Below are 13,996 nucleotides of genomic sequence, written 5' to 3'. Positions count from 1 at the left end.
CACATTTTTTAATGTTTATTTTTAAATTTAATTTTTCTTTTACATGATAGCTTGTCTCTCTCTTAATCCCCTACCCCCATGTTGCCCCTCCCCTCTTCCCTCTACCCACTGATAACCACTAATTTGTTCTCTGTATCTGAGAGTCTGTTTCCTTTTTGTTATATTCAACAGTTTGTTGTATTTTTTAGATTTCACATGCAAGTGGTATCATAGAGTATTTTTCTTTCTCTGTCTGACTTACTTCACTTAGTGAAATACCCTCCAAGTCCATCTGTATTGTTGGAAATGTCAAGATTTCATTCTTTTTTTATGGATGAGTAATATTCCATTGTGTGTGTGTGTGTGTGTATACACACCACGTCTTATCCATTCATCTGTTGATGGACACTTAAGTTGCTTCCATATCTTGGCAATTGTAAATAATGCTGCTATAAACATTGGGGTGCATGTATCTTTTCAAATTAGTGTTCATGTTTCTTTCAGATATATACCCAGAAGTGGAATTGCTGGGTCATATGGTAGTTCTGTTTTTAGTTTTTTGAGAAACCTCCATACTCTTTTCCACAGTGGTTGCACCAATACATTCCCACCAGTCTCCTTCACTTCTGAAGGATAATTTTGCAGGGTACATAATTCTAGGTTGGCGGACTTTTTCTCTTACCACTTTAACTATTACACTTCACTCTTCTTGCTTGCATGGTTTCTGCAAAGAAGTCAGATGTAATTACTCTTTATAAGTAAAATATTTTTTCCTCTGGCATCTTTCAGGATTTTTTTCTTTATCTTTGATTTTTTATAGTTTGAAAATGATATGCTTAGGTGCTTTTTTTTTTTTTTTTTTCCTTTTTCCTTCCCTCCATTTTCCTGCTTGCTGTTCTCTGAGCTTCTTGGATATGTGATTGGACATCTGACATTAATTTGGGTAAATTCTCAGTCATTATTATTTCATATATTTCTTTTGTTCCTTTCGCTCTTTCTTCATCTGTTCTTTCTGTTTGTGTATGTTACACCTTTTGTAGTTGTCCCACAGTTCTTGAATAGTCTTTTTTTTTTTTTCAGTCTTTTTTATCTTTCCTTTCAATTTTGGAGAGATTTCTGTTGCTTAATCCTCAAGCTCAGAGATTTTTTTCCTCAGCTGTGTCCAGTCTACTAAGCTCATCACAGGTATTCTTAGCACTTTTGATCTCTAGATTTTTTTGGGGGGGGCAGTATTTATTAGGATTTCTATTTCTCTGCTTGTATTGCTCTTTTGTTCTTGTATGCTATCTACTTTAAACATTGGAGTCTTAGCATATTAATCATAGTTGTTTTAAATTCCTAGTCTGCTGATTCCAATATCCCTGCCATATCTGGTTCTGATGCTTGTTCTGTCATTTCAAAATGTATTTTTGTCTTTTGGTATGTTTTTTCTCATTTTTCTTGATTGCTAGACATGATGTGCTGGGTAAGAGGAACTGCTGTAAATAAGCCTTTAGTGATGTAGTGGTAAAGTGTATAGGAAGAGGAAGTATTCTATGGTTGTGATTAGGTCACAGTCTTTTAGTCTGAGCCTTTCCCTCAGGATTGTGAATATCACAATTATTTATCAGTTTTTTCTCTCCCTTTAGGTACGTCACATGGTTAGAGTTGACTAGTGTTGGGTATATCCCCTCCTCCAGATCAAATAGACTCTGATAATACCACAGTAGGTCAGACCCTCCTTAACTAGTTTCTCCTGAGGACAGGCCTTGTTAAGAACAGAGTGTTCTGGCACATTTCATAATGGTTCCTTCTCCACTCCCCTGCTGGAAGCATGTACGGACTTTTCTGATACTTATTGTGGGAACCTGGTTGATCTCCTAGAGGTAAACTCACAAGAGTTTGGGGGCTTCACAATGACTGTCCCCACCCCTAACCAGGAGTTTTTTTTTTAACTCTCAGAGTTGTCCATCCTGAGCCTCCAGCAATTTGTCAATTACAGTTGAAATTTTTTTTTTCTCCCTACCCTGGCACTGGTTTCCATGGTGATTTTCACTCAGGAGTCTCTGCTCTGGTAAGCAGTGACTCCCTTTTTTTTGCTCTCTCTCTGCAGTCTTAGGGGTGGGGTTTGCCCTGTGTCCTCCTCTCTCATGGATCTAAGAGGAGTTGTCGATATTTTTTGTTGTTGTTCCACTTTTTTACCTGTTGTTACAACAGAATGGCAGCTTCCAAGCTCCTTATATGCCAAAACAGAAACCAGAAGTCTGTATTACTTTTTAAATTAAATTTTAAATGTATAAGGAAAGACCTAAGTTTAAATAATAAATAGGATGACTCAAGTAATGCTTTTTGTTAGAACCATTTTGAAAACCCTTACTGCTAATAGATTATGAAGTTTTGGAATACACATTATATATAGTTTTATTAAAAATAAAGAATGCATTCTTTTGTCACTTAAGTAGAAATTGTTTGTATTTTAGATAATGTTCAGTCATCCAGGCCTAGACATTCAGGGCAGAAGTATAGAATATGTACAGCGGCAAATACCCAAGGAATGTGGAAGCCTAAAGTCCCAAAATAAGGTAAGTAATCTTAGTTTTATCTTCTGATTTGGAATGTAACTAATTAACATACAAGTGAAAATTTCCAGTCTTTCTAATTCTCCATATAGTTGAGTTGCACTAGAATTGTTTTTTAGTGTATAAATTTTCTGTTTGTTTATATATGCTTCTAAACCCCATTACTTAAATTCCCTCCAAATTTCTGGTTTGAGTCTGGGGGATTGTCAGTATATTTATCACCAATAGGAATCGTATGTTGTAATTTAATGGTCTGCATCCATCACTCCACCTTTAGTCCAGACGTGGAATTTTTTTAGCCACAGTTCCAAATACATGGGGAATAGAAGTCTGCCCCAACGTGGATCCATGTGCTTACTTATAGAGTAGTCACTGTGTCCAGGGACTGGCACTAGAGGATATAAATGTGACTACTAGAAGCCCACTTATATGGGTGAAGGGAAGTGTCATTTTGATTTATGCCTGAAAGATTTACTTTTCTCCCTGGCCTCAAGGAAACAGCCTACCCAGAAGGATGAGAGAGTGTGATGTGTTTTAAGTCACTTTCAGAGACTTGTATAGCCAACCTGTGAACACGTATGTCTTTGTATTAGTTTGCCAGGGCTGTCATAATAAAATACCACAGACAGAGTGGCTTGAACAACAAAAATTTATTTGCTCACAGTTCTGGAAACTGGAAGTCCCAGTTCAAGGTGTTGATGCATTTGGTTTCTTCTGTGGCCTTTCTCCTTGGCTTGCCAATGGTCACCTTCTGGCTGTGTTTTTTTTCCTCTGTGCACCCACATCTCTGGTCTCTCTCTCTCTCTTTCTGTCCAAATTTCTTCTTCTTATAAGGATACCAATCAAATTGGATTAAGGCCTACCTTAAGGGCCTTATATTTTAATCACCTTTTTAAAAGCCCCTATTTCCAAATGTAGTCACATTCTGACATACTGGGGATTGGGACATCAACATATGGATTTGGGGGGACACAATTCAGCCCATAACGTTCCACCCTCTGGTCCCTCTTCTAACGTGCAAAATACATTCACCCCCATCACAACACCCCAAAAACTTAACCCATTCTAGCATCACCTCTAGGTCCCAAATCTCATCTAAGTCAAGTGTAAGTGAACTCAAAGTTTGATTCATCCTGAGGCAGAATTCCTCTGGGCTCATGAGGGAGATGGCCCCACCCCCTTGGCCATCAGTGATAGCATCTTCCTGAGAATTTTCTTGCTCTTCAAATTCTGGTTCATTTTTGTTTTAAAAATTACTATTTCAATTAATCACTTTCTTCTCACATTGTAGTATAAGCAGCAAGGAGGAACTAGGCTGCACCCTCAGCACTTTGCTTGTAAATTTCTGCTAAATATCCAAGTCCATCACTCACAAATTCTACCTTCCACAAGAGACTAGAATACAATTCACCCGCATTCTTTGCTACTTTATAACAAGGATGTCAACAGTATGTTCCTCATTTCCATCCAAGCCCTCACCAGAAGCACCTTTAATGTTCTTATTTCTACCAAGTCTCTTCAAAGCTACCTAGCCTTTTTATAACATGCACCTCAAAACTCTTTCAGCCCCTACCCATTACCCAGTTCCAAAGGCACTCACATTTTTAGATGTTTGTTAGCACAACATCCTACACCTTGGTACTAAACTCTGTATGAGTCAGGGTTCTCCAGAGAAACAGAACGAACAAGAGAGATACATATATAAAGAGAAAGAGACTTATTTTAAGGAATTGGCTCATGTGATGGTAGAGGTACATATTCAAAATCTGCAGGGTAGGCTGTCAGGCTTGAGGCCCAGGGAAGAGCTGTAGTCTGTATCCAAAGGCAGACTGCTGGTAGAATTCCTTCTTGCTCCAGCAAGGTCAGTCTTTGTACTATTAAAGCCTTCAACTGATTGGATGAAAGCCACCTACGTCATGGAGGATAATCTGCTACACTTATGGTCTACCCATTGAAATGTTTATCTCGTCCAAGAAACATCTTCACTTAAACATGTAAAATAATTGCCAAATATCTGGGCACTGTGGCCCAGCCAAGTTGGTACATAAAGTTAACCTTCACAGTCATTATTGCAATTTTCATCTCTTTCCTTTTTAGGTCCCTTTGAAATCAATCCGACATGTCAGCTTTCAAGATGAGGATGAGATTGTCAGAATAAACCCTCGCGATATCTTAATACGTCGCTATGCAGACTACAGACATCCTGACATGTGGAAAAGTGACTTGGAGAGAGATGATATTGACTCCAGTATTCAGTTTTCTAAACCAGACAGTAAAAAATCAGACTATCTGTACTCTTGCGGGGATGAGACTAAGTTAAGTTCACTCAAAGACTCTGTGGTATTTAAGACACAGCCTTCCTCATTAAAATTTAAGAAGTCAAAACGAAGAAAAGAAGATGGTGAACGTTCTCGCTGCGTATACTGCCAAGAAAGGTTTAATCATGAAGAAAATGGCAGGGGAAAATGTCAGGATGCTCCAGACCCTATTAAAAGATGCATATATCAAGTTAGTTGCATGCTCTGTGCAGAGAGCATGTTGTATCATTGTATGTCAGACTCAGAGGGAGATTTTTCTGATCCCTGTTCATGTGACACTAGCGATGACAAGTTCTGCTTACGATGGTTAGCCCTAGTAGCTTTGTCTTTCATTGTACCATGTATGTGCTGCTACGTCCCTTTGAGAATGTGCCATCGTTGTGGTGAGGCGTGTGGGTGCTGTGGTGGGAAACATAAAGCTGCTGGATGAAAGCATCCAGTGCCAAAATGAGCTTAAAATCTTTGTGTCCAGGAATTAGCTAACTTGGATTTGTGGAAGCTTTTGGCAAGCATTATGAAGTCTTGCCTGCTATCATTGGGGCCACACGTGGAGGAAGCAGAACTCATCAGTTCTTGGCATTTCACAAATGCTAGCCATGCCTAACTTTTTCCCTGGAGTGCATGGCATGTTTTGTTGCAGGTTCTAAAGAATATTTGCAAAAGGAAACCATTTCTGGTTATTGGCTATATAAAGTGAGCATAAATATGATCCAACTAAAAGGAGTTAATTTTTTGGCATTTTTGTGTATTTATGCATTAGGTGATGGGACTTTTAAAGGTTTGAATTCATTAAGATATAAACTTAAAGTGCACTAGGGGACAGTTGATTTCAATCTAGAAAAAGTTAACACTTGGGAACTGTAAGAAGTAAAACAAGTGCAACTAAATCATTTATTAGTTGTTTTTTGAAAGCAGTTTTATGTATAAATAACAAATGTTTATATTTAACTAAATATAAGGTACGAATTATTACATATTAAACTTTTCCTCCCCTTCCTAGTTCTGAAGTAGATGTACATATATCTACTGTCACATTCCATTATACTTTGAATATTTTACTTATCTAGTTATTAACATTTTTGTTCCATGTGAATGATTTGATATTTTCATTGTCATTTCCCTTTGGCTACAGTTTATATTGAGTTATATCTGTACATTCTGGTAATCTAAAATCCTTAAAAAATATTCTAATAGCCTTGAGTGACCAACTTTTTTTTAAAGCACAGATGTAATTGTCTAATGTTATGATGGGAACATAACACTTATTTTTATATAAAAAGAGACTGAGTAAACATTATAGAAAAAAGTAAGGTTTTGGGTTGTTTTGTTTTTTGTGGTATTTAACCAGCAAGTTGTTTTCTTTCAGAGTTTCCTCCTTCAAAAAATTATATTGCATTTACAAATGTTTTACAAGGTGAAAAGTGTAACTGGATAGTTAGAGTAGGTAAAACAGTTTCCTTCTGAGATTTCCACTTATCATTCTGCTAAACCAGAATATGTTCAGCTGTGTTACTAACTTTTTAGCTTAATTCTCAGTGCTTATTATCACATAACAATGATAACTTTTCTCAGTTGCATTTTATTTTATTTAAACTGGCCAAAAGCAAAATTATTTTATGTAAAGGATGTGCTAAACTCTCCCAAGAAAGTATTTAATCCAGTATTGTGAATGAAATATCTTGTACGTTTAAATTTATTTCTTTTGCAGAGCATTGTCTTACTGGATGTTTTATTTACAAAGTAGTTGGATAAATGTTCTAGCAAATTGTTTGAAGTACTTTGGGGTCAAATTGTCTTTTTTTTTTTTAAGTGTTACATTAAAACTCTAACCAAGTAAGGGGTTCCTTAAGAACATTCCCTTAAAGGGAAAAGTTGAGAAGTGTGCCTTTCTTTAATGGCTTGAAGTTTCAGAAGTGATAAAAATTAAAATCACACTACTGTTAGAAGCTCATTTTCTATGCAGGTTTTTAAATGTCATTTATGTAATCATTCTTTTTACATATCACACTTAAGCTTGTGTTAGCTTTCTTCTTTTGCCCCAGATCAAACTGAACAATGTATATAACACTATCTGTCTGTAAAATACTTTTTTTAAAAAAGCATTTATATTTATATGACAGCTTGAACTGACAACATTGTGTATATAGATCATCTTAAAGTATTATTTCACATTGAAAAGAAGAAAAATATATTGATAACTATAGATGTTATGAAGAAGAGGTTATTTCTAGTTTTGTACTAAAAATTAATTGGATGAACTAAGTCCAAAACATGATACCGTAGCAGCAGTTTTAAGTCTTATTTTTACTGTTTATATATTTGGAAGCTGCTACACCAGATGATCTTCATCCCTGAAGTTTTCAGCTAAACTTGGTTTCCTAGAATAGACTGTTAACTTTCAAAATTACTTTTTATTGGTAAAATGGAAATACTGGTTTTCCTTGTGAATGAATTTTCATATTTGTAAGTGCTGAGTTTATAATTCAGGTTTGATCAGGTGTGAACAACTGAAGAAAATAACTTGCTGGCTATATAGGAAAATGCTGTGGAAATGAACTGTGTATATACTTCTGGGAAGAACAAATTTAATCATTTCTTCTGTTGAGCACTAATCAGTATAGTGCAACTCCTGGTCCTGTACTGTATTTTATATGCAACATATATGCTTTAATATTTTAATGTTTGTGCATTAATATTTTCAATTTGTTTAACCACTTTGCTGCTAAGATTTTTCCGTCCCATCCCCTTTTTTTCCTTTACAGTTTTAAACAAGTTTCTTCATTAAAAACTATGGTCATGAAATGGTTTTTATTTTACCTTGGATCTTTATGGTTTAACACACCCAGGTTCCAAATCAGTCTAGAAGACTAACTGATAATATAATGTTACCTGAATCCCTATGTGGAAATTTTCTCTTGAGTAAATTAGAATTCTTATATGAATTCTTAGGTTAAATTTCTTAAACATGTATAGGTATATTCAGGAACATTTTCTCATTCTGCATACAGATTTGGCACTGCCAATTGGCTTGTCCTCTAAAACCTTTCTCTTTGGTTTTAATCTGGTAGTAGAAGCAAATGGCTAAACAAAGCTGCTTAAGTAATAGTAAATATTGAAAATGAAATCATCTAGATGGCATGACAAGAAAGACTTTTCGTCTGATGGCTTGTTCAGAATTGATAATCCTTAAATGATTTGTCTCCTGACTTGACAGGGGAATCATTTGATTTCGGAAGAAATATGAGGTATGTAACTTCAGCACCACCTACTGGATGATTTATAGACGATACGTGAGGTGGCAATTGGGATCTGACAGGGTTCATCATTACTACCAGTAAAGGGCTATTTAAGTGGTGGCCACCTCCAAATGGAGAAAGCAGGAATAAGAAATATCTCAAAGGAACTGTAAAACCAATCTTTTCCCTAATGTGTCTTGTTGAAAGATTTTAAGCACTTTTTTCTTACATATCCTGTTTTAAAATATTTATCAATATTTGGAACTGGCAATCAAACTTAATGTGCCGAAGCATTTATAGAACCAATTCTTTCAACTTGCAAAAGCCATTACCAAAATGGTATTCTTACTTTTCCTCCCATTGCCAGTCAGGGAGAATTTTTTAGAAAAAATAAACATCACTGTATTTCATCATGACAACTTCAGAGAGTGTGTGTGTCTCTGGGATGATGTTGGGCAGGGGTTAAAATTTAAAGGGGGAAACTTAAAACTACCTTTTTTCATTGGTTATTCAGCAGTGCCTAAAATGAACTTTTGAAGTAATACAAATGCACTTTGAATTCATGTGTATAGTGCCATCTGATATCTTGGGTAAGTCTTGTCTTTTCTTTTTCTCTCCCCAGCCCCCCCTTAAATGAACACTACAGAGATGTTTCTTAATACCTATATGTCTCCGAAATACAGGAAATATGTACTTTTCTCCAGATTTAAAGAATCTTAAGGATGTTTGTTTTGTTGAAATTTACTTTAGGTTTTGTGATACACTTTGGAATCTGTGTTTAAGATTGGGTTTTTTATTTTAGCCTAAAGATATATTAAACAAGTGTAACATTTTTCTTCATGAAACTTTGAAAACTTTAGTTACCTGGAAAACATAGATTCTTAACTAAATATTCTTAATTTGATTTCCAAGATCACATTTCTAAGTATAAGGGGAAGCACTAGAAAATTGCATCATTGTTACACTAAAAAAAAAAAAAAAAATTGGTCTATACTCCACAATAATAGCACCATAAGTTGTTTTGCAGTAAGTCAAAACAAAGAAATCACAACCTGAGATAATTTATATAAACCAAAAAATAAGGTGGGGGGGGCTTTAAGTTATTAAGGTACTGTTTGCCTAGCAGCCAGGTGGTTATAAAACTTTATATGCTTTGAAACACTGATGTTAGCCATTGTTCCTGAAAGCTCCTTAAATTGCATAAGTTGCTAGTTTTGAAATTTTTCAAGAATAATCTAGTTGAAAAGCCTTTGTATTAAAGATACACATAGAGATTTTTGTGAACATTGCCAGTATGTAGTATCATTTGCTTTCTATTTTTGACCTCAAAAGTGCCTCACTTGTATATTATTTCCATTAAAAGCTTGACTGCATTCTTTCCAATAAGCAATGAAAAATTGTTTAACTCATGTCATAATGTATCTCCTTAGATATAGTTGACTAGCTTGATAGTTTTGGATATATAATGTAAATACGCATATATAAGTTTGTAACTGTTTTTGTTACATCATACCCATGTAATTGGACATATCAGATGATATCATAAGAATTTGTTTTAATTACTGATTAAACCTATCATGAAATATAAAAGGACTTTTTCTTACTCTTCTAGAGATAACAAACTATCACATAAGAGATAATAATTACTAAAGGAGAAAGCAGTAGTAGAAGTGGAAGCTTTTGATCATAATTTTTAAGGTGTATTTTTAACCAAAAGGTCATGTATAGTTCATTTTTTTTTTTTTTTTTTTTTTTTTTTTTTTTTGCGGTACGCGGGCCTCTCACTGTTGTGGCCACTCCCGTTGCAGAGCACAGGCTCCGGACGCGCAGGCTCAGCGGCCATGGCTCACGGGCCCAGCCGCTCCGCGGCATGTGGGATCTTCCCAGACCGGGGCACGAACCTGTATCCCCTGCATCGGCAGGCGGACTCTCAACCACTGCGCCACCAGGGAAGCCCCATGTATAGTTCATTTTAATGACTTATTTATTCACCCTTGATTGTATCCAGATTTTTTTTTATAGTTTGTTACCTGATACATTATTTGGTTTGGGAACGTGTTACAACTAAGTCTGGATTAACCGCCTTAAATGATGTGTGGGAAATTTTTAACCCACTACTCTTACTCTTTTTTTTTTTTTTTTTTTTTGTATCATAGTTTCAGAGTTTCACTTAACTTGTAATATAAGCAAAATTAATCTAAATGAAAAATTATTAGGACAGTACTCAAAAATCATAATGTATTTCAACACCAGAATAACTTTTGAATTACTTATATTACAGTTGTATTTATTTGAAAAATCAAGAATTAACTGTTCATACCTTTGCCATGAATTATGAAATGTTAGTCTTATGTGTTTATTTACAGGTTTTCAGAAATTTACTTTATGTTCTTCACATCAAGTTAATACCCACAAGTAAGTAGAATAGTTTTTACACGAGAGAAATTGAAACTAGAGTTTCTGCTTGGCTGTCAGTATAGTGTCATGCACACAGTAGTCCTTAAAAAACATCAGCATTAATAATATGGAAATTGGAGTCAACTTTAAAATCAACTACTCTAAGATTTGCAGTTTTAGAGGGATCCTTAAAATAATGGCTAAAATAATGTATAATAAAAGTCTAACAAAATCATAGTTGAAGTGGTGTTTTCTTTTGTCTAGCAGTCTTTATGTTTTTAAATGATCACTTATAGTCCTCAAATAACCATATGATGTAAGTATTATCCTCATTTTACTAAAGAAGAGGTTTAGGTTTCAAGAGGTTAAAAAATATCCCCAAGATCACATTAGAGGTACCGGGATTGAACCAAATTGTCTTACTCCAAAGCCCATGCTTTTAGTCACAATGCAGTTTTGTGTTTCGTTGTAAGAGTCACAGATGTACTTCATAGAATAATCATATTGTTCTGTTAAAATGAAATTTAAGTTGAACAATATGATTATTCTGTGAAGTACAAAGCCTTTAAAGACAAAGCCTGTCTTTAAACCAGAGTTGCATTTAGTATCAGGGCTACTACTTACACACGTGTCAGAATGATGAGTTTACTGTCCCCTCTTCCCTCAATTTTAACTTAGAAATAATACAATAACCAAGAGTCTGTGTACAATTTGGAAAGAAGTAGGACAGGAAGAATTCCAGAATTTCTAATACTGAAATAAGATTCTTTCTGGATGATAAAACTTGAGACCTGTTTAGCTTTCATTTCCATTACTTATTAATTTTGCATTGTCAAATTGCAAGATACTTTCTTTTAAAAATGTGATACAGGAGATCTTATGGATATTACTTGTCAAACAAACCCCTTTTGTGCTCTCAATATTTTTTTCTCCCCTGTTATAGGAATAATGTCTCCAACTTCTCCAAATCTATGAAGGGAAGAATTCATGGAGAAGAAATTTCAATAGTGTATTATAATTCATTTTTAAATTCTTGTATTCTTACCAAGAATGACCAGCAAGCTTAAATGTGTGTCTTTCCCAGTAGAGGAATCCACAGCATTTCACTCTCTCTCAAAATTTAAGAGAAAACAAGGTTGTATGAATGTATAAGCTCCCAGCTAGTTAATAGTTCTTGTTAAATTATCAAAGTAAAATATACAGATAGTATGAAACCCCAAAGTTCTAAGAAAGAAATAGGGATCCAAACCAAATTATTTAAGATTACTGAAAAAATTGAGTTCACTGACATTTTAGGACTGAAAGGCTCTTTAGAGATCAGTATAACACCCTTATTTTCCAAATGTAGAAACAGGTCCAAAGAGGTTAAGATATTAGTGTATGGTCATTAACTTATATAGAAACACAGCCTGTACTTTAAACCCATACATCCAACTTCCTACAGTGCACCTCTTGCATGCATCTCAAATTCAGTAAGTCCAAAACTTACTTCCGCCATTCCTTAAACCTTTTTTCTCTTCTCTGCCTTGTTAGATGGTGATACCATTGTACATCCAGTAGTCTAAGCCAGCAACCTGGTTATTATCCTTAGTTTCTCATTTTCCCTTAAGTCATCTCACACTACTGATGTTGAGGCTTAGTCATTGAATCACTTGAACATCTTTATTTTTAACAAAAGATGGTAAATATGACTGGAAGGTGAAAGTAGACTGCAACAAAATGGTGATAAATTGAGATCTTCAGGTTGAGATAGCCCCAGATTTAGACAAAAGAAGTGGTTTGTGTGGGATTGAGGAATCGAATGATGGTGACTTGAAAGAATACTTCAGCACCTAGAACCAACTAAGGAGTTAAGAGCAACTTGAACTATCGAGTGCAAACATAGAGAAATGATAAATTTTAAACTATATTCCCCTTTCCTTACACCCATTCCCTTTTTTTTCAGTAATATAAGATTGTTGTCTATTGTTTCTTGTGATGGTTGTTTTCTGAGAGTTTGGGCGAAAGAAAAGTCTGTTACTGGAAACCTTTGGAATCTTATTGCTGATAATATAAGTAAAAGCTCCATAATCAGGTGAGCCCATAGTCAAAAGGTTTTCTTTTTACAACTCATTTTTCCCTAAAGCAATGTCAGAAATAGCCATCGTGGTACAGATTTCTTCCTCTTTTGAATGTTACATCTCCAGGCAATGCCAACTATTTAAAGGATGTTTGGGAGGTGCCATTTCATGTGGAGTAGGAAGGGGAGGCCATGTAAATTTTAAGTAGGAAAAGAACTATCCAGGTTGAAGGAAGAGCAAATGCAAAGGGTCTGAAGAGGAAGGAGTTTGGCTTGTTGAACAGCAAGGAGGCTAGTTTGACTAGAGGTGGCAGAGTGAGGAAGCTCATGAAAGGAGGGAAAGTCACAGAGACCAGGCACCAGATCTCAGGGCCTTGTAAGGCAGGGGGAGGAGATCAGATTTTATTCTGAGGGTGATAAAAATCCACTGGAAGGTTTTGAACAGAGACATTTCATGATCTGGCTGCTATGTGGCCTATTTTTTAAATGATTAATAGATTTATTTATTGCTTTATATCTACGATTCCTCTCTTCAAATGAGAATTTTTATTGTAATTAGCCCATTCTTGCTTCAGCATTGTATATTGGATGTGTTGGAGGGAGGGGCAGATCAACTGACTATTAGATATATGAAGAAGAAACATGTCTCAAAGAAGAGAAATATATAGGTCATTTGGAGATCCAGGACATTAAGCTGGATACAACACTAAGAAGGTACTTTATGTTGTCTCACTTGGGAATGGATTGATTGTGTTCTTAGTGTGGACAGAAAGGATCAAAGGAATAACTGATGACCTGATTAAAGCAGAGATTGTTAGCGCTGATCCAATATCCATGTGCTTCTCTACATTTCCAAGCTTCCCCTGGGGATAGGTTGAGGCCATAAGACTAATTCTAGCCAGATGATTTGAGGGATAGTGAAGTGTTGGGGCAAGGCAATTAAGAACCAGTGTGCCTCCTTTGTCTCTTGCCCTGCTAAGGATTTCTTGGAAGTCATGTGTAGCTAGTGTAACATGATGGAGGAGGACCACCTGAACTTCTCTGGACTTTACCCAAGTAAGGAATAAACCTTTAAGTCCATGGTGCTTTGGGATTTTTTGTTTTGTTTTATTTTGTTTCAGCAACATAATTTAGTATTTAACTAAATGATAAGCATAATTTAGCTAAGTGATAAGCATTTTCCTGAATCATTTTAGAGTGTTGATTCAACTTTAGCCAGTGAAAGCAATTACAAAGTGAATCACTTTCTATGTACAGTTTGTATCAGTAGACCATTAATCTGTCCCCATCCATACTAAATAAATCCTAAACTTTAAAAGAGTGTCTATCTGAAGAAGCAGAACTTTGTTAGCTGTCTTAGGTTGTTTATGTGACTTTGTCTAACACTGAGTACAGGAAAGAGTCACGCCAAGATATGAAGCTGAAGTTCTAAGCTTACTGCCATATCCC

General features: G+C 35.4%; 1 protein-coding gene across 1 annotated transcript in view; it reads left to right on the top strand.

Moving 5' to 3' along the window:
• The window catches only part of SPRED1 (sprouty related EVH1 domain containing 1), a gene marked incomplete at both ends in the record, with an annotated part of 117,508 nt that extends 112,223 nt beyond the window's left edge, over positions 1-5,285 (top strand). The window contains 2 exons of the mRNA XM_079699539.1: positions 2,439-2,540; positions 4,635-5,285. Of these exons, the coding sequence (XP_079555665.1) occupies positions 2,439-2,540; positions 4,635-5,285 (753 nt within the window). The remainder of the gene's footprint in view (positions 1-2,438; positions 2,541-4,634) is intronic.
• Positions 5,286-13,996: the final 8,711 nt, after the last annotated feature.

Source organism: Hyperoodon ampullatus (assembly GCF_949752795.1).
Source record: "Hyperoodon ampullatus genome assembly, chromosome: 3".
Classification (NCBI taxonomy): domain Eukaryota; kingdom Metazoa; phylum Chordata; class Mammalia; order Artiodactyla; family Ziphiidae; genus Hyperoodon; species Hyperoodon ampullatus.
The sequence above is the reverse complement of the archived record's forward strand: the minus strand, read 5'-3'. Positions and strand labels throughout refer to the sequence as shown.